Here is a 25,844-nt window from a genome sequence, read left to right on the forward strand (position 1 = left end):
TCCTGATCGTCTATGTATAGTTATCTATGCTATATAACAAATGACACTGAAAGTAGGGGCTGAAAGCAGTAACATTTATTATTTCACAATTTCACTGTATCTCCAGTAACCAGCACAGGGGATAGAAGATGTACTCAGTGAATTTTTTCTTTTTTTCCAAGTAGATTCTATGCCCAACGTGGGGCTCCAACTCATGACCCCGAGATCAAGAGCCCCATGCTCTACCGACTGAGCCAGCCAGGCGGCCCTCGGTCAAAGTTTTGAAAGAATTCTAATAACGTGCTTCTGTTTGCTAAGAATTCTTGTTCCTCTCCCCTCTTTGCAGGTTCCTAGCTCAGGGTCTAGCATAGAATTAAAGCGCCTATAGACGTCTATAAATGCCTGCTGAAATGAGCTGAGGGACAAAGGGCCTTAGAGGAACCGGGGAGGTCTGGATCTCGCTTCCCCAGGGATCCTCCTCCGGCTCAAACTCCCAGAGTTGGGACAAAGGCCGGAACCCTAGCAAGGTGGGCGGAGCGGAGCCCGCTGGTTGCACGGGGCGTCACTTCCGGGACCCGCCACGCGGAACCACTTCCGGGGGAGCGGCCGGGCGGCGCGGGAGGTGAGTGCGGCGGCGCGGCGGCCAGGCTCGGGCTTCGGGGCGGGGCGGAGTGGCCCGGGCGATGGGAACGGAGAGGGGGTTGGGCCCGGACGCCGCGGCCCGGCTGCTCCGGGCGGCGCTGCTCGGCCGGCCCCGGGGACGCCCTGCGCGGGACGAGAATAACTTCCCGAGGCGCTCGTCAGGAAGTTAGTTGCAGAGGGGAATTTGAGTCCCTGGGAGGTGGAGGGCCTCGCCCCGGTGTCGTCCAGTGTGTTCGCTCGGAGCCCGGGCCTGAACCCTGCGCTCGCTGTCGGGATCTGGCCTTTTCCTGCCACCGGCGGAGTGTTAGGAGGAGCCCGGCCTCCGGGGTCATTCCGGCCGGAGTTCGACTCCTGAGTGGGGCCCATAGTACTGTGTAATCGTGGGTAGGCCTTCTCTGGTTACCTCCCTGGTTCTCAGTTTCCTCCTCTGTAAAATGGGTACATAGGCTTGATCTAAGGATGAAATGAGATGGTGTATGCAAAGCGCTTAGTTAAGTGCACCGTGCGTGTTTTACGTAATGAACCAATATCGATAATATTAGCCAAAGTCCATGCTTTATTCGCATTTGGCTCAGTTTCCCCCAGTGCCCTTTTTCTGTTCCACGATCCTGTCCAGGGTACTGTATTACATTTAGTCGTCATGTCTCCTTAGGTTGCTTTGGGGTCTGCTAGTTTCCCAGACTTTCCTTGTTAGATCAACTTGACAGTTTTGAGTATTACTGGTCCAATATTTTGTAAAATGATCCTCAACTGAGATTTGTCTGATGTTTTTTTTCGCATGATTAGATGGGAGTTAGGGGTTTGGGGGAGGAAAACCACAGAGGTAAAGTGCCATCACATCACATCACATCACATCAAGGGCACATACTATCAATATAAGTTGTCACTTGATGTTAACTTGGATCACTAGCTTGAAGTAGTCCAGCTTTTCCACTGTAAACTTACTTCCCTTCCTCCCCTTTTCCATACTGTAGTCTTGGAATAAAGTCATTACATACAGCCCACACTTAAGAGTGTGGAATCATGCTTCATTCACATTTAAAGGCGGAGTATCTGCATAAATTATGTGGAATTCTGCATGGGAAATTTGTTAACTCTCCCCCATTTATTTACCTATTCAATTATTTATATCAGTAGGGGCTCAGATCTTTATTTTCATACTTTGGGTTTTAATCCAGTAATTCTATATTTTATTGCTCAAAGTGCTGCAGATTAGGGGCGCCTGGGTGGCTCAGTTGGTTAAGCGTCTGCCTTCAGCTCGGGTCATGATCCCAGGGTTCTGGGATCGAGCCCCACAACGGGCTCCCTGCTCAGCGGGAAGCCTGCTTCTCCCTCTCCCACTCCCCCTGCTTGTGTTCCCTCTCTAGCTGTCTCTCTCTCTGTCAAATAAATAAAAATCTTAAAAAAAAAAAAAAGTGCTCCAGCTTAGGTCATTGGGCTCTCCTCTATCCCTTTGACATGCCCCAGCGAGTGTGTGTGTGTTAACACTTTCTGTTCCAGGCTCATCCTGTATATTTCATGCCTCAGTCCTAGAATTAAACATTTCTCCATGGAGACTTGCTTCCTTTTATTGGAGAATGTACTAAATGCCAAGACCTGGTTGTTAGGTGTGATCATTGCTACGGGGATGCCCATGTTTCTAGACCCTCAGTGTAAGAGACAGAAGTGTGTATACTAATCTATATATATACATACATATCTATAAATATTTCTTTGTGTAGCTACGTGTATCTATATTAAGCTAAATCTGAGTTCGTGTCTGCAACTCTCATCAGTTCCACATGGATCTTTCTAGTCTCCTCTGGCTTATCTGTAACCTCCCACTCCATCTGTGACTAATCTAGCTCCCACCATCTACCATCAATTTACTCAGCTGTTCAATTTCAGGATATGTATATAGTGGTTTCAGAATTGTTAACGTCTGCCGCCTGTGGGAAGTAACTTTATCAACTAGAGAATACTGTACATATGCAGTTCCTTTTACCTTAAGTCCTACAGACTACTCATTTCCAAAGTTACTGAGGTCTGCACCTGATTCCCCCTACCCTTGCAGTAAAGTTGTTTTAATACATTTGTAATACGTTTAGATTCAGAATGTCACATTCTGTGTTCCATTCTGGGATACCCTGACCTCCTAAATGATTTTTTTTAAACATTTGCATACATTAAAGTTTACTCTTTGTGCTGGGAAGTTCTGTGGGTTTTAACAAATCCTTAATGTCTTGTTACTCACCATTCCAGTATCATACAGAATAGTTTCACCTTCAGGGATTATTATTATTTTTTTTAAAGATTTTATTTATTTATTTGAGAGAGAGAGAATGAGAGATAGAGAGCATGAGAGGGAAGAGGGTCAGAGGGAGAAGCAGACTCCCCGCTGAGCAGGGAGCCCGATGCGGGACTCGATCCCGGGACTCCAGGATCATGACCTGAGCCGAAGGCAGTCGCTTAACCAACTGAGCCACCCAGGCACCCTTCAGGGATTATTTTTAACTTAGTTCTTTCAGATTTTACCTCAGCAATGCCATTGGCTCTCTCTGCAAACTATATCCATAACCCCAGAGCTTATCACCCCCACTGCTGCTGCCCCAGTGGAGGCACGTCTTCTGGACTGTTTCACAGCAGCCTCCTGACTGGTCTCAGCGTTCCCACTCTTGTCCCCCTGCAGTCTGTTCTCAACACAGTGGCAGCCAGAGGGACTATTTTATTTTTATTTTTTAAAGATTTTATTCATTTATTTAAGAGAGAGCGGGAGCACAAGCAAGGGGAGTGGCAGGCAGAGGGAGAAGCAGGCTTCCCGCCGAGCAGGGAGCCCGATGCGGGGCTCGATCCCAGGACCCTGGGACCATGACCTGAGCGGAAGGCAGACACTTAATGACTGAGCCACCCAGGCGCCCCAGAGGAACCATTGTAAAATGAGTCAGACCTTGCCATCTTTGCTAAGTACCTTTAAGTGGCTCCCCTTTTACTTAGGGGAGAAGCCAAAGGCCTTATAATGGCCAGTCTGGCCCTACACAGCTTGCTCACTCTCCTGTTCTCCTTGATCATAAAGCTCATTCCTGCCTCAGGACCTTACCCCCGCCGTTCCTCCAACCTCGGGTACTCCAGCCTATATTTAAATGATGTTCCTGTCCTTTCGTTTTGCCTCTGCTGAAACGTCACCTTCTCAGAGAGGCCCTCCCCTCACCACCTCATATAAAATTGTACTCCCTCTTTATATTTTCTCATAATACTCAGCTCTGACATTATATTCCATTTGTATATGTGTGAGTGCCTCCATTTGAATGAAAATTCCATGGTGGGAGTTAGAATAATACTTGACGCACAGTAGGTGCTCAATATGTGCCCCATGAATGAATGTCTCAGACCACTAGTGTCTGGCATTCAGGGATGAGCCTCAGGGGTTTTAGTAACCTTATGAAATTATTTGTCATGTTTGGTAATAGATGAGTAAGTGGTTTTTATTAAATTCTGGTAGGGGTATGAGATTTCCCCAACATATAAAAACCTCTGCTCCTGTTCTTTTTTTTTTTTTTAAAGGTTTTATTTATTTATTTGACAAGAGAGTTAGAGAGAAGAGCACAGCAGAGGGAATGGCAGAGGGAGAGGGAGAAGCAGGCTCTGCACTGAGCAGGGAGCCCGATGCGGGACTCGATCCCAGGACCCTGGGATCATGACCTGAGCCGAAGGCAGACGCTTAACCATCTGAGCCACCCAGGCGCCCTCTGCTCCTGTTCTTAAAGCAAGTCTGGCGCACCGCAGGGCTAGAGACACCGCAGGACAGTCAGCTCTGCCCTGACTCACTGGGAAAGCCTAAGCAAGCCCCGTGCTTCTCCACTCCTACCCCCTCATTGTTAAATGAGGCAGTTGGTTGAGGCATCTGCTCTTGCTTTCCAGGTGGGAAACAGGCATAGGCTTCATCATTCACCAAATATTTGAGTCAGGCCCTGGAACAAACTCAGGGTGGGCCCAGGGCCCCTGCTGTCCAGGGCCTTATATTGGAGCAAGTAAAAAACATTAGACTCCAGACTCCTTATTTCTCAAAATAATAAGAAATATGTTTTGAATTTTGGCCCAGAACACACATACTTGGATGTAAATGGATGTAACTGAAAAAAAGCTTCAGGATACAATACTGACCCTTACTAATGTGATTATTTTTCCTTCCTTCCTTTCCTTCTTTTCCTTCCCTCCCTCCCTCTCTTTCTTTTTTAAGAGAGAGAGTGAGCTTGTGAGCAAGTGGGTGGGGGGGAGGGCAGGGGCAGAGAGAGGGGGAGAGAAAATCCTTAAGCAGGCTCTGCGTTCAGAGCCCAGAGCCCGATGTGGGGCTCCATCTCACTTCCCTGAGCTCATGACCTGAACTGAAATCAAAAGTCGGATGCTTAACCGACTGAGCCATCCAGGTGCCCCACTAATGTAATATTTTCTATTGTCATTTATTTAGTTAAATCAAGTGTTGGCTAATGAAGTTAAAAGGAAAAACTGCTGCTTGCAGCCCCCTAAGTGGTTTCCATGGCTCACTGATGGGTCACAGCCCTGCACTTTGAAAACCATTGACCTAGTGGGAAAGAGCTCAGGCTATGGAGGAGCCAGCCAGTTTGAAGCCTGTCTTTTCCTCTCATCAGCCATGTAGTCCCTGAGCAGGCCGCGTAACCTCTCCAAGCCTCAGTTTCTTCCTCCTCATTAGTAATACCTGCCTCCCCAGGTTGTTGCGAAGTGAATGAGATACTCACTGTGAGGTGTGGTGCACATCTGGCAAATGATTTGTTCCTTGCTGCTGCTGCAGCCATGGTGGGGGGTGGGGGGGTGCAGCCTCGCACAGGGAGTCTGAGGGCAACTGCCTCCTACTTGAGATCTGAAGGATGAGTAGGACTCATGTGACTTCTGTACTCAGGAATTGAAGACCCAGAAACACTGGCAGGAAGGCTGGGAAGTCAAGCGCAGGGGTGCAGAGAAAACTAGGTAAGAGTCGTAAAGCATACACAATCTTTGTAGGGCATTTTGTGTTTTCCAGAACCTTTTCCCAACCACTCCCCTGTAACACCTGTGCTGTCCAGTATGGGAGTCCTCGCTTGAACGGTGACGATTACGGTGACAATTCACATCTTCCTAGCCTGTTTGGCTCTTCGGCCAATGAAATCAAGTTTATACATGGTTGCAGTCACAGTGTTCATACAAATTGTTGTCTCTTTTCAGTGAACGTTACTTTGCAAAGACTTTCCACTGACCTGATATGCGTTGTTTATATTTGCCATTTTAGTGAAGGGGGAATATGCCACGATGTGCCGTAATTGGGTTAACTGCTTCTTTATTGTTGGATACTTTAGTTGCTTCCTGTTTTTCAGTATCATGAATAGCGCTGCTGTGAACTTTTTTGTACCTGAAGCCTTTTTTGTTTTGAATTGTTTCCTTACTGTAAATTCTAGGAAGTGAGTTATTCAGTCAAAGGATATAATCACTTTTATGGCTCTTGTTATATATGGCCTTATTGCCATTAAAAAAAAAAGCCTAAATGCATTATAGCTTTGAATAAATATTATTGTTGTTTGGTTCATGAGAACATCAAGTCTCCAGGAGGTCAAGAGATGGGCCCAAAGTATAGCTAATTGCTGAGTCAGGCTTTTTGCCCCCCACCCTCAGGCCCCATCTTTTTATTGTATTCCAAGTATTCATAACAGTGTTGCTATTGGTAACACTAGTTAATCTAAGTATTGATAAGTTCAGTAGGCTTGTTACAGTCTTAAGCATAAAGCTTGGGACCAAGGGCATTTTTAAAAATGTAGACTTTAGGGGCGACTGCGTGGCTCAGTCGGTTAAGCCTCTGACTCTTGATTTGGGCTCAGGTAGTGATCTTGGGGCCGTGGGATCAAGCCCCGCCTTGGGCTCTGCACTCGGTGCGGAGTCTGCCTCTCCCTCTGCTCCTTCGCCTGCTCATGCTCTCTCTCAAATAAAATCTGCAAATAAATAAATAAATAAAAATGTATACTTTGTTAGCTGCCACTGTGAAGAACTGAGAACGCTTGCTTCCACCTTGGTGTTCACATGCTGGTGCCCTGGCAGGACGGCACGTTTCTTCCAGAAAAGCTGTTCCCGTGGCCGTCCTGGAATTCACTTCGGGGCCAGTTCATGAGCCACCCCAAACAATCTGCCTGTGCCTGAGTGTCGTCATACCTTGTATTTGACCAAAAATGGTATTCCTGAGCTCGTGGCCCCACCTGATCCACCACACTTGGATTCAGAGGATGTTGGGTTCTTTCCAGAAGTCAAATCCTTCCTGGGAGGATGAAGATCTGCCAGCTCTGAGGTTTTTTTTTTTTTTTTTTTTTTCAAAAGGGGGCCCAGGCTTTGAAGGTGGCTCCCAGAGAAAGCAGAAGCTATGTGAAAGTGGACACCCTGCTGGCACAGGGGTGTGACCTTCCCAAGTGCCCAGGTCAAAAGGGACACAGTACACCTTTGCATAAGTCCCACTCTGTTTACTGAGAAGGTTGTTTTGCTACCCTTTAGTCCCTCTTCTGATGATGGTGCAAAGCAACGAAACTGCAGTGCCACCGTGGAGGAAGGTCTTAGAACATTCTCTTTGGCCCAAGCCTGTGCCATAGGAATACAATGCAGGCCAAGTGTGTAATTTTACATTCTCTAGTAGCCACATTTAAAAAGTAAAAAGAAGGATGCCTGGGTGGCTCAGTTGGTTGAGCGACTGCCTTCGGCTCAGGTCATGATCCTGGAGTCCCTGGATCGAGTCCTGCGTCGGGCTCCCTGCTCAGCGGGGAATCTGCTTCTCCCTCTGACCCTCCCCCCTCTCATGTGCTCTCTCTCTCTCTCTCTCTCTCAAATAAATAAATAAAATCTTTAAAAAAATAAAAAGTAAAAAGAAAAAGGGAAATTTTTTAAATTGTAAAATATACATAACATAAAATTTACCATTTTAACCATTTTTTTCCTTTCATTTTAACAATTTTTTTTAAAGGTTTTATGTATTTATTCATGAGAGACAGGAAGAGAGAGAGAGAGAGAGAGAAGCAGAGGGAGAAGCAGGCTCCCAAGGAGCAGGGAGCCTGATGCGGGACTCCATCCCAGGACTCCAGGATCATGACCTGAGCTGAAGGCAGACGCTTAACCATCTGAGCCACCCAGGCGCCCTCATTTTTTTTTTTTTTAATTATTCATCACGTTACTATTTTTTTTTTTTAAAGATTTTACCTGTTTGACAGAGAGAGAGCGAGAGAGGGAACACAAGCAGGGGGAGTAGGAGAGGGAGAAGCAGCCTTCCCGCCGAGCAGGGAGCCCGATGCGGGGTTCGATCCCAGGACCCTGAGATCATGACCTGAGCCGAAGGCAGTCGCTCAACCAACTGAGCCACCCAGGCACCCCTGGGCGCCCTCATTTTAACCATTTTTTAAGTGTGTCGTTCAGTGGCGTTCACAGTGGTGTCTAACCACCATTACTGTCTATTTCTAGAAGTCTTTCAGCGTCCCAAACTGAAAGTCCCCCATTAAACACTAAGTCCCCAGTCCCCTCCCCCAGCCCCTGCTAACCTATATCAAGTTTCTGGCTCTATAAATTTGACTAATAGAGGTACCTCTTACAAGTGGCAGCATACAACATTTGCCCTTTTGTGTCTGGCTTATTTCGCTTAGCATCATGTCTTCAAGGTTCATCCATGTTGTAGCAGGTGTCAGAATTTCACTCCTTTTAATAGCTGAATAGTATTCCTTTGTACGTATGTACCACATCTTGTTGATCTGTTCATCTGTTGATGGGCTCTTGGTTGGTGCCATTTTTTGACTGTTGTGAATGCACCTCTGAACACTGGTGTACAGGTATCTGTTCGAGCCTCTGCTTTTAGTTATTTAGGGTATATCCTAGGAGTGCAGTTGCTGGATCATATGGTAATTCTGTGTTTAACTTCTTGAGAAACAACCAGTTTTCCAGTTTGTGTTTTTACTCCCTTGATAGTGTCTTTGATGTACCAATTTTTAAATTCATTCTGATGATGTCCAATTTATTTTTTACTTTGTTGCCTTTGCTTTTGGTGTCACGTCTAAGAAATCATTGCCAAATCCAATTTCATGAAGATTTTCTCCTATGTTTTCTTCTAGGAGTTTTATAGTGTGGTCTCTCCAGTTTAGAGCTTTGATTCATTTTTGAGTTCATTTTTGTATGTGGTGTGAGGTTCCAGCCTCATTATTTTGCACGTAGATCTGCAGGTTTTCCCAGCACCATGTGTTGAAAAGACTGTTCTTCCCCCATTGAATGATGCTGGCACCCTTGTTTGAAAATCAGTTGACTACCTATGTGAGGATTTATTTCTGAGCGCTCTATTCCATTCATCTGTATCCTTATCCCAGTACCACACTGTTTTGCTTACTGTAGCTTTCTAGTAAATTTTGAAATCAGAAAGTAAATCCTCCAATTTTTTTTTAAGATCAGGTGAAATTAATAACACAATTTAATCCAGCATATCATTTCAACATGTAATCGATATAAAAACATCATTAATGGGATACTTTACATGTTTATGTTCCTGCTATGTCCTAACTTGAGTGTGTATTTGACTTAACAGCCATCTCGGTTTGGACCAGCTGTATTTCACCTCTCGAGAACCGCAAGTGGCTCATGGCCACCATATTGGACAGCTCAGATTTAGCCAGAAATTGCATTGTGGCGCAGATCTCTGAAAACACAGAGGGCTTTGGAGTCAGGTGGGCCTGATTCCAAAGTCAGTTTGCCCCGTTCTTGCTGCGGTGGGCGGAAGGAAGCCCCTTGTGGGTGCCGTGGTAGAAGGGAAGTCGTTCAGTCATACCAGGGTAGGAGACAGCAATAAGGAAGGCATGTTGGGGAGGTGACACTTGAGCTCAGCCTTGGAGGTAGAATGGGGGCTTCACCAAGTGGTCAGAACGGAAAAGGGCACTCTTGGCAGAGTGTGCAGCCTGGGCAGAGGCCCAGGATTTTGAAAGAGCCCATGCTCTTGGAGAACTACAGGCAGTCCTTTCAGCTTGGCCAGGGTATTAGGAGTGGGGGCCCTGGTGAAAGGACAGGCTGGCTGAAGCTGGACCTGCCACCACTGGCTACCACTGCCCCCAGCATCTCTTACTTGGGTTACTGGCAGTGGCCTCCTCACCAGCCTCCCTTTTCTACCCTGCAGCCCCTCTCCCCACCAATCAAAATGTAAATCAGATAATGTCACTCCTCTGCTCAAAATCCTCAGTGGCTTCAGTCAATCCAGAAATGTCAGGGTCCTAGTGGGGTCAGCCTGCACTTCTCCCTGGTCTTCCCTCCTTGAGCGCTCTCCTCTGGCCATTTTGGCCTCATTTCCCTGCCCCAAGGCCTCTACGCTTGCTTTTCTCTCTGCCTGGAAATGCCTCGCTCGGATGTTCCAGTGGCTCACTCTCACACTTCATATCTCTGCCACTCAGTTCAGCGAGCCCCTCCTGTCTGTCACCCCGTACAAAATAAAACAGTGCCCTTCGCAAGTTTTGTTCAGCGCCGTTGTCACCAGCTGGGACAGCACGTCCGGCTGTGCTGTCGGCCTCTGCCCTGAGATGTAGGCCCCAAGAGAGCAGGGGTTTGTCTCTTTTGCTCTCTCTCCAGTGCTTGGTGTTCAGCAGGTATGTGTTGAATGAATAACTGGATGAATAAATGAACAAAACCTGAAAGGTATCAGACCTTCAAATGTATGTCGATTAGAGATTTTTGTTGAAGTCTTTGCCTTTACTTATTTTCCCTAGCTTTGTATTTGGAAAAAATTCAAATATTCAAAAAAGTTGAAAGAATAGTCCAGTGACTGTCCATGTATCTTCCGCTCAGGCTTACGTGCTGCTAACATCTCACCGTGACCGCTTTATATATTCTCGTGAGTATGCATGTGTTTGTGCCAGTGGATAAAAGTCAGTTGTAGAAACGTGACACTTAACCTTTGTGTTTAGAAGTTGGCTCTGGAGAGTGGTGACTCAGAGGAGACCACAGGCAGCAGGTGGCCGAGGCCATGGCCTCCGACCTGGACTTCTCACCTCCCGAGGTGCCTGAGCCTACTTTCCTGGAGAACCTGCTGCGGTACGGACTCTTCCTGGGGGCCATGTTCCAGCTCATCTGTGTGCTGGCCATCATCCTACCTGTTCCCAAGTCCCACGAGGTGGTGAGTCCTTCCCTGTGAGCCTCTTCTCCTCAGACTGGGTTCTAGGTCTTAAAAACAGATACCATGGCAGAGAAAATCAGTTAGGACTCTGCCAGATTCCCGCCTAGTGGCTTTGAACCATGTGACCAGTACTTTATTTCTTCACACGTGTTAAGGAGATTTTTATTTACTGCCTGCTACATGTCAGTCTGCAGCAATTTGTGGTGTCCGTCCTCATGCAGCTTCTAGTCCTTGAGAGAGGGGCAGAAAGGACACCTGTGGATGTTTCCATGAGAAGCCCAGAGCACTGTGAGGGTGCATATCCAGGGGGAGGATCTGGTCTTCCCTGGGGCAGGGGAATTGCATTTGCAAGGACTCTAGTCTAGTTCAAGTCACTGAACGACGATGACCGTGGCCAGTGCACAGAGGGACATGATGAGAGGCGTGGGTGGGGCCCGGAGGGTTTTAAGTAAGACACTGACAGGATCAGATTGGCTTTTTGTTGTATTGACTTTATTCTATAGGTCTTTTTATTCTGTAGCATACTCCCTCCTTCCACCACCCTCTCTCCCCCACCCTCCCTTTTCTCATGACACTGTTTTGTTGGAGAAAGCGGGTCATTGTCATCTACAGTATCCACCTCCAGGATTTAGCTGATTGCCTCTGTGCAGTGTCATTTAACCCGTTTCTCTCTTCCCTGTATTTCCTATGAGTAGCAAGTTCAATCTAGATGCTTGAGTGAACTCAGATCAGGTTACTTGGTGAGAACACCTCCTAGCTGGTGCTGTGGACTTCCTGTTACATGTCATCGATGAGCATGTGGTGTTTGCCTGTCACACATTTAGAGATTCCGATTGATCAGTGCGTTCAGGTGGTGTTAGCTGATCCTTCTATTGAAAAATCCCCACCAGTCTTTCACCTAAGTGTTTTCAGAATCCATTGCTGAGCTCCATTATTTCCTTGTGCATTTATTGGCTGGAATTCTTCAATGAAGAAGACCTTTTCCTCATTACCTGTATGGTTATTCTGAAATGCTCTTCATATCATAGTAAAGGCTGGATGAATGCTTGGTTCTTTCCCTTTATTAATTTTCAGAGCAGTGAGTTTGGACTCTAGCAACCTCCAATCTCGGCCAATGAAGCTTTGATTTTCACATCATTTTGAACATTATATTTGTATTTTTATTTATATATATATATATTTTTAAAGATTTATTTATTTGAGAGAGATGGGAGGGAGGGGCAGAGGGAGAGAGAGTCTTAAGCAGAATCCACCGTGAACACAGAGCATGACACAGGGCTCGATCTCACCACCCTGAGATAATGACCTGAGCTGAAACCAAGAGTGCGATGCTTAACCGACTGCGCCACCCAGGCGCCCCTTGAACATACATTTTAATATATTTGATAAGTTTTTAGGTTTTTTTATGCTCAAATGGTTTCAAGGGGAGCCTCATCACATTGTGTGAAATATTGTTACCAGGGAAGTTCATTTAAGACTCATTGCCTAGGACTTCTCTTGGAGACGGGTCACATAAACACCCTCTGCTTATGGACCAGAATTCCAGACTTCCAGAAGGAACGTAGGTATTCGGCATAAACCATATTGTTTGATTTAGGTACAGTGAGTCACTCTTACCAGTTCTGGGAATTGTGGAAACCACCCAAAATCCAATTTCCCAGGTGCCAGCCAGGCTTTCTAAAGACAGCAGGTTTTCTTTATGTTGACTCTGTTGCACACACTTACAATATATTTATTATAATTTAAAAATAACTACCTTGTTTTTTACTACTAACATTAAGACTCAGAATGAAATATAAGATTTCTTTGGGGTTCTTTCTGGCTTTAGAATATATCCCAGTAGGGATGTATGGTCAGAGTACTGGGTTTAGTAATTCTTGTCTTCATATAGTTATACTCTCATTGTGATATACAGTTAGGCTAATTTGCTTCAACTTTTTTTGGAATTTTAGGGATTTTTTTTCCCATTTTAATTTAATTAAAAAATTACATTAAATGTTTATGTACAGTATTTCTCCCAAAGTCAAAATGATACAAGATACAATTGAAAGTCTCCTTTAACCTCAATATTCTCCACTCTCTTCCCTTCCTTCCTCCATAGGTAATAATTTTTATTATTTTGATTTATTCTTCTTTTGTTTCTTTTTGAAAACATAAGCAGGGGCGCCTGGGTGGCTCAGTCGGTTAAGCGTCTGCCTTCAGCTCAGGTCATGATCCCGGGGTGCTGGGACCGAGCCCCACATTGCTTCTCCCTGTCCCTCTCTGCTGCTCTCCCTGATTGTGCTCTCTCTCTCCCTCTGTGTGTCAAATAAATACATTTTTTAAAAAATTAAAAAAAAAAACATAAGCAAATGCATATGTGTGTGTGGTGTGGATACACATACATATGTCTATATATAAATATTCTCCCCTTTGATACATAAAAGATGGCACACTATTAAATGCAGTTTCACATTGTTTCTTTTTTCCCTTAACAACATATGGTATATTCTGGAGATCCATTTTTCTTGGAGATGACTATGTCCCAGAGATCCTGCTCATGTGGCTGGGAGGCTCATGGCCGTTTACTGATGCAATGGAGAGCCCTGGCGAAGGACCAGCTTGGGGTGGGGCTGGGGAAGAAGTGTGCTGAGTTCAGTTTTTAACGGGTGCCTTTAAGATATCCAGGTGGTTCTGCCAAGTAAGCAGTTGGATCCACAGGTCTCTAGCAAGAGGAGGGTCTGGGCTGAGTGCTGATCAACATGAGGGAGCTGAGATGTAATTGAAGCCAGGCAAGGACTAGGTCTTCAGGGCGAGAACGTGGGCTGAGATGAGCAGAGGACCTGGGCTGCAGCCCCGAGGAGCTCCAGCATTTAGGGGTCAGGGCGGGGGGAAGGCACAGCCACTGAAGGCATGGGAAGCCTTGGTGAACATGGACGGACTCATGGCCTCTGAGGGTCCTGTCCATCTCCGTTTCTTACTCTGGTGTTTTGAGAAGGAGGTCACGATTGGAGTTTTTCCACCCACAATTGTATCACACTCTAAAAACGTAATCCCTGTGCTCTGGGGCTCTGTCCTCGCAGACACGGCATGCTATTGGGTATTATAAATAACAAACATTTTTACTGCCATTGGCCACCGATGAAGCCTGCTAGGAGTCCCGAGGGAGGGAGGTGATGAATGTTTTTATTTTACAGGCAGAGATGTAGAGTCAGAGGTGTGTGGCCTTTTGGAGAGCTGCTCCTCACCTCCTGTAGTGTTCTTAACCCTTCTAGCTGGTCACAGAGGCTTGGGTCAGTTTAGCAAACAAGGAAGAGGGGGTGCCTTTTACTCATCTCTTTGAGGTTGGTTTTTTTTTTAAGATTTTATTTATTTTTGTGGAGAGAGAGCATGAGCAGGGGAGAAGAAGGATGCGGGGCTCGATCCCAGGACCCCGGGGCCATGACTGGAACTGAAGGCAGACGCCTAACCGACTGAGCCACCCAGGCGCCCCTCTTTGAGGTTCTTAGTGGCACAGTGGGTTGAGGCCTGTTGAGGCAGGGAGTTGACAAAGGGCTTAGCTGTATGCCTGCTCCCCCCACTCTCCCGCTCTACCATTTAGAGGTTAATTTGGGACAACAGCCTCGTCTTTTGAAATATAAATATAGTACATACCATCTCATTTTAATTTATCTTGCAGTTTACGGGACTAAGGCTCACATAAGTGAATTGTCTTCATAACTGAAGCTTACTGTTTTTAGCCTTTTTTTTTTTTTTTAAGCTTTTCAGTGGATCAGTAACAAAAAATACAGTACTGGTAATTAAACTTTATCTGTGCATCAGGCCAACAGATGGCCCCCAGTTATGCAGGGGTTCTACTGCAGGCTTTCCTCCGTGTGCCCCCAGAAGGCAGCCTCCTCTTACCCCCCACACTCCCAAATAGATGGAAGGGAGCACGGTGCTCTGTGCACAAACCGCCTCACAAAGGGCGGGTGAGTGCTGAGACGGTGCTCAGAGGTAGAGCCTGCAGCTAGCTGGGATTTGGAATTTGGATGGGGCTGGAGAAAAGAAGGGGATTTTACTTGGGGCCAGGGAGCTCTTAGGGAGGAAGAGTGCCTGTGGGGATAGCTGGTGGGGACCCCGGGGAAGCCCGAGGGCAGGAGGGGAGTGGAGGGTGCCAGGAGGTGGGAGAGGGTAGAAGTGGGGGTGGGAGGACCCAGAGAACAGTCTTGCTCTCTTTGCCCTTTGGCTTAGGGCAAAATCATCCCTCTTGCTTGGCCTATAGAAACAAGGTTTATTAGTGGCTTCTTGGGTCAGAAGATAATATTTTTGGCTCTAGATGATGGGAAAGCCTTTGAAAAGCAAAAGAATGTCTTTCCTGTTGTTCCAGTAAGCCGATTTTTTGCGACTAGTTTATGACTTCAGTACTTCAATACTTAGCAGATTATTTGAAAGCTCTTTTGGGGGTAATCAGGGAAGAAAAAAGGAACACATACAAATGCTTCCCACCCCACCCCCTTCTTTCCGTAGTGCGAGCAAGAGCCAGTTTGCTAAATCAAAACTAAAGTCCTTCCAGTCTTAAGCCAAATGAGAACGTGTTCTCGTCGACACCTCATTAAACCAAGACCTGAGAAAACAAACATTTGTGTGAGCCTGATTGAGGCCTGGGCTGCACTTACTCTAAGCATTTTCTCATAGGCTGGATTCTAAAATAAGAGAGTAGATCCTACCCCATTTCTCTCTAGTCCAAGAGGGCACATGCATGTCATCTCTCATGCCAAGTCTGATGGATTGTGGGGTGGCCATCATGGATGGATTCTGGGCCTGCCTCTAGGCTCCAGGTAAAGTGAGTGATCATTAATGTCTGCTGTGAGCAAGCGCCTAGGGAGTCCTTGGGCTGGTCCACCATTCTCCAGTGGCACCTGCCCAGGGGGGGTTTCAAAGGCCTGGGCTGCACCCATGGAGATTCTGATTCTGTTGTTCACTGTAGCCCACATCAGTATTTACTTGAAGTGCCCAGGTGATTCTGTTATGCAGCCACTGGTCTAGTCTTAGACTCTTTCCCTGAAGCACAGACCAATCTTGGGAGGGTAGGAGGTGTTCAGTTCTACATGTTAAGTGTTAAGTTTGAAATACTAGCAAGGCATCCAAGTGGGAAAGAAAGAGCCAGTGAGAAGTTGGGATAGAGACCTGGGGGGTATTTTATCCACATGGCATTACTACTTGAAACCCTAGAGTTTCAAGAGTGAGTTGCTGAGCTTTTTCAGGGAAATTAAGATTCAGGAAAGGCCTGAACCTCGGGCTTTCCCGACCTGCTTGAAGTAGTTTCTGTGCAGTGTGGATATACTGAAAAGATGCAGGTGCCATCCCAGAGCAGGGTTGCAGCTGGGCCTCGGGAAGGGGTGGGAACCAGGACCCTGTCATTCACCATCTGCATCCCCTCGGTCTTCCCTCCCTGTCTGTCTCCTGTCTTTCACTTCTCTCACCAGGGCCCTGCTTCCTCTGCTCGCTGTCCCTGTGGTGAGATGAACATGGCCACTGACAGCTTCTAGAGTTTATGTCTTTCAGCTGCAGTGTCTGGAGGCTGCCTTCTTGCTTGGTTCCAGTTCCAGAATCCCCAGGAAAGGAACTGTAGCTGACCCAGCTTGGGACAGCTAGGGTCCGTGTGGTGGGAGGGGCAGGCCACATCCCAAAGGAGCAGGAGTGCTGTGCAGACGGAGCTGGGGTCTCCATTCTGGTGGCTCTCTCAGAAGACAGGGCAGAGCAGTGGGCAGAGGGGCCTGCGGTCTCCCAGAAGACCGCCGTCGTTCGAGGAGAGCACCTGTCCATCCCGGTCCCCCCAGACATGGGGCAGCAAGAGCTACAGAGCAACTGAGGAAAGGCTGCTCCCCTCCAGAGTTTGGCTTCCATAGAGTTCCTGGATCCTTAGGGGGTCCCTGGATAGGCTCCAGAAGCTCCCCGAAACTGTGAACAAAATGTGGTCTTTATGCTCAGGCGTACTTTCTGGGAAGATAGGCTATAGCTGTTCTGAGAGTGGGGTGTGGTGCTTTAATGAGGTGGGAGCCAAATTCCAGGAGTTTAAGGAGTGGGTAAGGAGGAAATATAGGTAGGGAGCCCCTCTCCCCATCTCCCAAAAGCTCGCTGGAGCTGACTCCCAGCCTCTTGGATGTTTCTACACAGAAGGTTGATCCAGTTAACCCTAACCAAGTGGGTGTTGACTTTTAGTTCAGCGACTCACGAAGCAGATAGTAGTGGTTCATCTGGCAGTGACTCATAGACTCGCCTGGAGCTCGGGTGCTGACTGTCCCCATCTCTTCACATGTATATGTCACATCTCCGCGGCTGCTGCCAGCCCCTAGGCCGGCACCTTCGCTTGCACTCTGCTGTCTCTGTGTGGGCCGCCACAGTCTCTTCTTGCAGGGACGGGGACTCTTTCTGTTGAAAGTTCTCAGAAACTCACCTCCAGCACTTTCTCTGGAAAGAGACTGTATTGGTTCTTAGAACTGGGAATTTCAAGGCTCAGCTGGGCTCAGAGGCTTCAAAGGTCTTCAGGGCTCTGTCTCCATCTCCTGGCTCTCCTGCGAGTGTTGGCCTCATTTGTAGGCCCTCGCGACGTGGCTGGGAGATGGCCACAGCCGCCCCCGTCTGCTGCCTTACCACTCATTATTTACAAGCGAGAGAAGCCGTCTCTCTGCTTGTGCTCACTTTCCAGGTCTCATGGAAGGTCTGTCCTTGGCTCTGGCTTGGCCACTTGCTTGCACCTTGCCCCATAGGTGGGAAGGGGCAGTGGGTACCATTTCTGTCCAGGCCACAGTTAATTGGCCACGCCTGTGGCCACAGGGACTGAGAGTGCCCCCTAGAACCACATGGGATCGAGAAAGGGCAGAGCTGCCATGGAAAGGGGGGTTGGGCAGACAGAGACAACTGATGTGCAGCATTGTGATCCACTGGAGAACTCACCAGAATTGACAGCAAGAATGGTGGCCTTTCAGTGTGATGCCTTCACTGTCAGCTAGAAAGCTCTGTAGTTTTGGAGCCCTGAAAAGGATGGATTCTTCCCGGCAGTGGCCTAGAAGTTCAGGACCCTGTTGAAAAGTTCTGTCTGAGGCTGCCAGAGTAAGTCATTAACTCGGGCAAGTGTATATTATACCTATTCTCAACACCTTAGGAGACAGCCTCGGAGAACTAACTTTGCAGTTTCTGCCCTGTATTTTTTTAAGCTTAGGAGCAGTTTGCAGCTGAATTGGGCGGTAGGGTGTTTTTTACTTAACGAGCCCTTCTGGAGAGATTGTTGTGTGGTGGGCAGGGTGACGGTATAAACATGGTTTTGAGATGTGTACCGTCTCATGGGAGGGACAGCTGGACACACAAAGAGCCACAGACCAGCCAGTGGGAAGGGCCTGCAGTTGTGCTGAATTGTGTCTGGAATAAGCTCCAAGGCTGTTCTCTGTAATCACCGTTCTCCTGGCCTGCCAGGCGCATCCTGGACACTGTGTCTTCGTTCGCCTCGCTGAGCCCCTGTGGGCGGCCTCCCCCACTCCCTGTTCCAGTTAGTCCTAGCCTCCTCTCAAGGGCACTGCTGGCTCCACCCCTGCAAGGTCTTCTCAGCCCCCACCCTGCCCAGGGCCTGGGCCAAGATTGCGCAGTAGGACGAGCGGGAGCATCAGCATTGGGCACACCTGGTCTGAGTGTGGCCCACCCTTCACGTCCTTAAGCCTGTGTCCTGAGCTGTTAGAGGGACAGCGTGCATTCCCAGCCCAGAGTTCCTGGGGATCAAGTGAGAGCGGGTGCGTGAGGATACACGCATGTAGCACAGTGGTTTTCTTTCCCTGGACCGCTTGAGAGGAAAGAATGGTTTTCGGTCTGTGTGGAGTGATGCTTTGTTCTGATTTATCGGACTGAAACCACACTGAACTGTATAGTGGAAATCATAAAATTCTGAGTGCTTTCCCTGCTGGAAGGGATTTGCTGCATTGTGGCACAGATTCGATTATTTGAATCTGATGAATAGCAGCAATTTTCTGGCCTCGTAAGCAGCTGTGGAACTGCTTCATTATTGATGAGGCCTGTGTCCACAGAGGACTGGTGCCTCCGCAGAGCCAGCAGCCACCTGGCGGGGGAGGTTTTCTTTTACTCCCGACAGCGTGATTGTCGAGGAAACTTAAAACTTGCTTCAGAGGAGGCTCGGAGTTCCCAGATTTGAAGGTGGGGCTGTAGTGCTTGGAGTCTGCCTAGCTTGTCCCAGCAGCACGCATTTGAGGAGAAATTAAAAGCCAGCCATTCATTCAGAGTCGTTCTTGCTGGCTAAGAATTTGGAGCTACAGCTCTTCGTGGCTAGGACCCCAGCATCTGAATCATGTGCATAAGAGCTGCTTTTGCTTCCCTGTAGCTTGGAAACTCGGCTGTGCCCCGTTGGACCAGTCACTGAGACTCAGTGAGCCTCAGTTTCCTTGCTTGTAAATTGGGCTCACAGTGGCTGGCTTGTTAGGGTGATGCAGGCTCAGTGAGTGGATGTTTGGTGCACATCGCTAAGTGTGTCTTCTCTTCATTACCCCGTGGCACCTGGCACAGAACTGCATCCCCTGCATGCACACAGATAGGTGGGAGGGCTGGGAACCTCAGCAGAGCAGGAAAGGGAACAGAGCGTGTGGGCAGTAGTTGGCGGGCTGGTAGCCGGGCAGGACAGTAGGCTGCATGGGGGGCGGCGAGCCAGGAGGCAGGGCCAGCGCCGGAGTGGAGTGGCCTTGAAGGCCACAGGGAGGCTCTTAGAAATTTGTCTCCTACGAAGGGGGGACCAGAAACACATTTAAAGCAGCAGACAGACATGGTCCAGACTGTTGTTTTAGAATAGACTGAAAGCGTTGGGGCAGGTGGCGAGGAGAATGTGGGGGAGGCTGACCCAGCAAGGGGGCAGGCAGGGGGCTGTGGGGTCTGGCCTGGTGCAGCAGTGTGTGTCCAGAGGGGCCAGGCGGAGTTGAGAGCCCCTTGGAGAGGAGAATGCGCAGGACCTGGGGCACATTGGATATGGGGGCACGAGGGAATGGCGAGAACTCAAAAATGACTTGGAGGTTTCGAGCTTGGGTAACTGGGTGAGTGATGATGGGGCCAGAAACTGAGGTGGGGAAGGGAGGAGGAGGTCTGGGGTAAGGAGGAGACAAGATAGTATGTTCAGATGACTCGGTGACTGTAATATGAACACACACCCGCTGTAAAAAACAAAGCCCGGCGTGGGGAGCACCAAGCCGCTCCCCTGACTCCCGTCGGAACTGCAGTTACAAACAAGCGGTCCTAATGACCCATCGGCAGAATCCGGAACGGGCTCTTCTTGTTCCCCTATCACCTGTGCAGCCTGTGGTTCCAGGTGCTGCTAAGTAGAGGGTGGGTTTCACAGTTAACTCGGGTTCTCGGTCTACAGCCCTGAGGTCCCCAGGACACCTGGGACAGACTCTACCCTGTGACCATTAAGAGCTGCAGTTCCCGTCCTGGCGCTGCTGCTCACCAACTGTGGACACCTTAGGCAAGTCACATCATCTCTCCGAGTGTTTCTTCTTTCGTCTTTCTGGTGGGACTCAGCATGGCACTTTGCGAGGCTAAAATAAGGCGTGTCCACACCACATAGCCCAGGGCCTGGTACGTTGTAAATACAGGCGTCGTGGCTCTGGTAGGCTACGCCTAGCCGTACTTTAGGGAATGTGTATTGGGTTTGACATCTCCTTGCGTCCTCTGTGCCCATGGGAAAAGGGAGACCTGGTCCTAAGTGTTATATATATATTGTAAATATTTATTTAAGTCATCTCTCCACCCATCGTGGGGCTCGAACTCATGACCCCGAGATCAGAGTACACGATCCACCGACTGTGCCAGCCAGGTGCCCTTAAGTGTTCTGTTTCCATGATGATAAACAAGAGTGAAGTTTCCATGGTTATGGGAGATCTTGCCTGATCTTCCATATTCATTCATTCATTCATTCATTCATTCATTCATAATTGAAGCTGTCTCAAGGAGTTCACAAGCTAGTAGGGAAAACCAACAGGAGAATGTGTAACTGTGGTAACGTGTAATGTGGCACCATGTGGTTCCTCAGTACCAGGGGGTAGGGGTGGAGGAAGGGATGTGCCTTGCTGGAGGTAGAGGAGCAGAGAAGGAAGACTAGACAGTGAGTAGGAGTGCATTCTTAGCTGGGCCAGACCACAGGGGAGGGGTTTGCCGCGTGGCCAAGAAGGGTGCTCCTCTTGTTAGGGGTGACCAGCAGAAGCCCTGGCAGCTGACCCAGTGTGGGGTCTGGAGAAGAGCCCAGAAGAAGCTGGAGATGTGGCCTCCTTAGGTGCCTTCCTGAATGTGGGGCATGAAGCTGTGGGAGATGGAAAGCCCCTAGAAGGTTTAAGGTGGGGGGATCTGCACAAGGCGTGGCGTAGAGCAGGGAGGTCAGTTAGCAGTGGAGGAACTGACGTAGGGACTTCGGTGCTGGAGAGCGTGACCAAGTCGAGAGTTAAAGAGGGTTGAATCCCCAGGACGCCGTGACTGATTGGCCCGTTGGGAGGAGAGACGGGTGGGGTCACTGGGGCTGTGGTGGCTCTGCCTTCAGGCGGGGAGGAGGACCTGGCCTGCTAGAGAAGGGACTGTGCTGGGTCTGGGACAGTGCGGTTGGACGTTCCCCGGGGGCGGGGGGGCGCCGGTCCCAGCCATCACACAGATAGTTGGGTCAGGAAAACGTCTGCTCAGGAGAGAGGTCGGGGAGGTACCAGAATGGATAAGGCACCTAAGAGAGGGTCTGTGGGATGAGGGAGGCTCTGGGGCTGGCAGGCGGGTGTCACCGTCCCTGTGGATTCTGACCTGGGCCCCACTGAAACTGGAGGGGGCACCCAGCTTTGAGTTTAGAGGGTCGGGAGCTCCAGAGATCCTGGCAGGCTTGGCATGTTCCCTGTGCAGAAACCATTCATCTTGTCAGGGCCTGTTTGTCTCAGGCACTCAGGGACTGAGCGGTTTGCACTGGCCTCGTAGGCACTGACTGGGGACAGTTTCCAGCTTCCAGGGTCTCCAGAGACTGTGCCCTGTGGGGTTTGCCTTAAACAGTAGCCTTCCCCCGCCGCCCTGGCCCGCTGTGCTCTGTCGGGGGGGTGCGGGGTGGCGTTGGGGGGCTGCTCAGCCTGTGCACTTGACACACTGGCTCCTCTGAGGTTCTGTTTTGTTTGTCTTTCTAATGGGCTTTCTTTCTTTCTTTCTTTTTTTTTTTGGCCAAGTTACATTACAGTGTCGGCCCAAGTTGACAGGCTGGGGGAGTCCAGTGCTGCCATCAGAGACCTGGCTAGGGGAGGGGCCCGCCCCCTTGTTATCTTAGGAAGCTCACACAGGGGTACCTGGGACTGGGCTGGGTCTTTACTGATGTCTCAGCAGGCGGGCTGGCAGGGGGGGTGGAGGGAAGGATGGCTGATAAGAGGGAGCTGACAGACAACTGGAGTAGGCCCCACATAGGTGTGGACTGCCCCTCCCCACCCAGGGTCACAGCTCTCCTGCCAGCCCGAGGGCTTGAGGTGCAGGGCCAGGGAAGGAGAGAAAGCAAAGCAAGCGGGAAGCTGGGAGTCGGCCAGTTCAACCGAGGAAGTGTTTTTCTCTTCCAGAAGTATGCTCCTTCTTAGTATTCTTTGTCTGCTTTTTATTTTCCCATTTTTAATAAAAACACAGGTACCGAGACACATTTCCTGACCCTAGTGCTGGGGCTGTGGGAGTGTGGGCACCTGAATAAAGGGGCTGCCGTTGCCAGGCGTTTCACATTTTCAAGAAAAGCTGGGAGTCTCCATTGAATGGGAAAGCTACCAGTTAGCTCAGATTTTTAAAAATAAACACTTTAGGCCAAGTGAAGTCCACCTGAGGGCCGGAGGAGGCTCGGGGGCCGTGGTCATTGTTCTCCAGGCCGGTCACGCCTCACTAACATCCTGCCTGACCAAGGCACGGTGGGACTTATTCCCCGGGGTCAGGGAACACTTCACCGGACTGAGTCCCCTCCAGATTCTTCTCTGACGTGAGCCTGGGGCTGTGGTTTTAAACCTGTTTTTTAAAACAGCAGAGCCTTTACATAAACCAAATCTTACAGGGAACAGGACACATAGAAAAACCAGGGCTGCCCAGGTTGTAGGGAAAGTCTGGAGTTCTGCCCCAAGGCTGCCCTCCACCCTCCCCCACGGGGCACCTCCGCCGGGCCCCACAGAACACAAGGCAGTGGTTGCCCAGCTGCGGGCCAGCGCTCTCCACCCCTCCCGGCCCTGGCATGCTGTGGGTTGAATGGGAGAAAGAAGACAGCAGGGCCAGAGGGGGAGCGAGCCACGGTGGGTCTGCCCCACAGCCGGCTCCTCGCCCGCGCTCTGCCTCGTACCTGCGCAGGGCGAGCAGCCTGCCACGGGGTGCGGCCACAGCCGCTGGGCACTTTCCATGCCATACTTGCCCCGGCGCACATCACTGTTACCGTTTCACAGGTGGGTAAACCAAAACGTGGGAAGGGGAAGTGAGTTGCCCACCGGTCACTTGGCTGGCATGTGGAGAGGCCTACATCCACCCATCCATCCATCCCCCCACCCGCTCCAAAGGTTGCCTCCTTCCTTGGGGCCTCTTCTTCACTGGGAACTGCCCTGGGGGCAGCCCCGCCCACCCAAGGCTCCCGGGTCCCAGCAGTGGTGGTTCCGTGGGCTTTAGTTTGCAAAGCCCCCTTCAGACAACGATCTCTTTCTTGCTGGTGTCAGGCTGGACTCGTCTAAACAGGACTCTCCTTTCTCTTGCCATGCAGGAGGCAGAGCCCTCTGAGCCCAGAAGTGTGGAGGTGACGAGGAAACCCAAGGCTATTGCTCTTTCTGCCAGCAAGAGGCCCAAGAAGGAGGCCAAGAAGAAGCGGTAGAAGAGGCCTGCAGAGCCAGGCGGCCGGGCGGGGGCCTTTGGGGGCAACGTCCTGTTCCCTCAGTCGTCCCAGGGTCAGGGCTGAAGTGGCTGGGCCGCTCTCTGACCACAGAGATCTGGACAATCATGACAGTCCCCAGGCCCCAGCTGGGCAGCCCACCACTTCCTCTTCCTTCTGCTTCCGGGACCGTGTGGAGCCAAGGGGACTAAGACACCCTGTGTGCAGAGGCTGGGTAAGAAGTCTGTTGGTTCAGAAGTTGGGTCAGCTCAGAATGACATTTCCATACTTCATCATTGTGTCTGGCCTTCAGGCCCCCACTTGTGGATTCACACTACATTTTAGGGCGCCTGAGTGGCTCAGTTGATTAAGCGTCTGCCTTCGGCTCAGATCATGTCGCAGGGTCCTGGGATCGAGTCCTGCATCGGGCTCCTTGCTTGGCAGGGAGCCTGCTTCTCCCTCTCCCTCTGCCTACAACTCTGCCTACTTGTGATCTCTCTCTGTGTCAAATAAATAAATACAATCTTTAAAGAAGAAAAAAAAATGATTCACACTACATGTTAGAGTCGTGATCTCAGGCTGACGAGCACCGCAGATCTGCTCTCAGCCTCCTTTGTCCCTGCTGTACGGATGGAGCCAGGCCAGGCCTGCCCTGTGTGTTTAGGGCAAGATGCCATGGCCACTGTGCTGTAGGTGGTCCCTCAGGCACAACGGCCAGGCCTGACGCTGACGGGAGAGCCTGCGGGAAAGCCGGCCAGGGTTATGCCTGCTTCTCCCGTGGCAGATAGAAGGGATTTGGCTGTATGAGTGCATGTTCTTGGGCCCAGACTTTCTTAGCCTCTGAAATGGGGGGCTTCTCCATCTCAGACCGACCACTTTTCAGCCCACCATGACACATTCAGCCTTTTGGCTTCCGTCCATACACCTCCCCTCTCCCCACCAGTTCCTTCAGCCCTAAAACAGTGAGGAAAAGTTCATCTGGGCAAGTAAATGTCAATAAACTGCCTCACATGCTGAACCTCCTGTGTGCTCCCTGCTGCTGAGGGAAAAGGGGAGCCTGGGGCCCTGCCCTGGGTGCGGGGAAGGGGCTCACCCCCAGAGAAGGGGGAGAGTAGGGCTGAGGGTGGTCAGAGCAGCGCTGCAGGCCGAGCCATTCCGGGATAGGTTTCAGGAAGGGTCCAGCCAACTGCTTCATGTGGCCCTTAGTCATTGGAAACACTCGTGAACGTCCATGCGTGTGTGAGAGTTTCCACCGGGGCTGGGCCCCACTCATTCCCCAGTTCCCATTGCCAGAGGAAGACGCTGCTTGTCTTCCAAGCAGCTTGAAAAAAACCAACTAGAAGGCTTCACGTGGCGTGGGGTGGGTCATGCAGGTCCAGTCACGTGCCCTGCATCAGCTGCCAAGGAAAAGCCTCGAGCTCTGGTAACTCTGATTTGTCGGGCTGCTTTCCAGTTTGCCAAACACTTTCCCAAACATCGTCACAACCAGTGAGGAGACTGTATCACTTCCATTTTAGAGATGGGAGACTGAAGTCCAAAGTACTTGAAAGTGCCAGAAGTCGGGCTTGGGTCTAAGTCCATTGCCCTTTCCTTGGTATTTAACAAATACTCAGGGAGTGTCCGTAGGCGCAGTGTGTAAGGGGCCCCACTAAGGTCTGGGAAGTCTAGGGGCTGGAGCTTCGGTGGAGCAGGACCAGGCGTGGCCAGATGTTTATTGAGAGCCCATTAGATGACTCGCACCTGCTAGGCTCCCAGGATGGAGAAAGGGGGAAGCTTGCCTAGCCCAGTGGGAGACTCAGGCATAGAAGGAGACTCGGGGTGGACAACTTGGTGTCACAACTTGGTGACAACGTTGGACAATTTGGAGTTGTGCAACGGGGGAGCAGCAGATCCTGTGGGGGCTGAGCAGAAGGATACCCAGCTCCGTCTGGGTGGTCAGCAGAGCCACCTGGCAGAGGGGAGGTGACTGAATGGAGTCTTAAAGCCTGGCTGGAGGTGAGACCAGAGGGAAATCATGCTGGGAGAGTTGGGGGGGTGGCGACCTCTGGAGTGGACGTACTCCAGCCTCCTGCAGGGGAGACAACTTCTGGCTCACAGGAACAAGGCTGCCTCAGTAGGTCCAACTCCCTTAAATTGTCTCCCTTGGAGGCTGTTCGCCAGAGAACAACCCTCAGAAGCAAGAGGGTCATCCTCTGCTCCACCAACCCCTCATGCCATGCTTACTGTGGGCAGAGTTTGCAGCCTTTG

The 25,844-nt window shown here is 49.9% G+C and overlaps 1 protein-coding gene across 5 annotated transcripts; it reads left to right on the forward strand.

The window, feature by feature from the left end:
• Window positions 1–550: 550 nt before the first annotated feature.
• Window positions 551–24,615, forward strand: MANBAL (mannosidase beta like). 5 transcript variants are annotated; one of them, XM_028118865.2, is made up of 4 exons: window positions 551–601; window positions 5,516–5,583; window positions 10,548–10,756; window positions 23,493–24,615. In XM_028118865.2, exons 3-4 carry the CDS (start codon window positions 10,607–10,609, stop codon window positions 23,598–23,600), a joined length of 258 nt encoding a protein of 85 aa, XP_027974666.1. In that variant the 5' UTR covers window positions 551–601; window positions 5,516–5,583; window positions 10,548–10,606; the 3' UTR covers window positions 23,601–24,615. The 5 variants fall into 5 exon arrangements, with proteins under 5 accessions (XP_027974666.1, XP_027974670.1, XP_027974669.1 ...); XM_028118869.2 differs by having other exon boundaries at window positions 10,548–10,753; XM_028118866.2 differs by lacking the exon at window positions 551–601 and adding an exon at window positions 667–786.
• Window positions 24,616–25,844: the final 1,229 nt, after the last annotated feature.

The sequence above is a fragment of the Eumetopias jubatus genome, unplaced genomic scaffold, assembly GCF_037043125.1.
Source record: "Eumetopias jubatus isolate StellerSeaLion01/CBP00866 unplaced genomic scaffold, mEumJub1_p1.0 scaffold_9, whole genome shotgun sequence".
In the NCBI taxonomy this organism is placed as follows: Eukaryota; Metazoa; Chordata; class Mammalia; order Carnivora; family Otariidae; genus Eumetopias; species Eumetopias jubatus.

Bases quoted from the DNA above. Each gene is read 5' to 3' on its own strand.
- MANBAL (XM_028118865.2), top strand. From the start codon at position 10,607: ATGGCCTCCGACCTGGACTTCTCACCTCCCGAGGTGCCTGAGCCTACT. The intron at 10,757-23,492 runs GTGAGTCCTTCC...CTTGCCATGCAG, and splicing joins TTCCCAAGTCCCACGAGGTG to GAGGCAGAGCCCTCTGAGCC.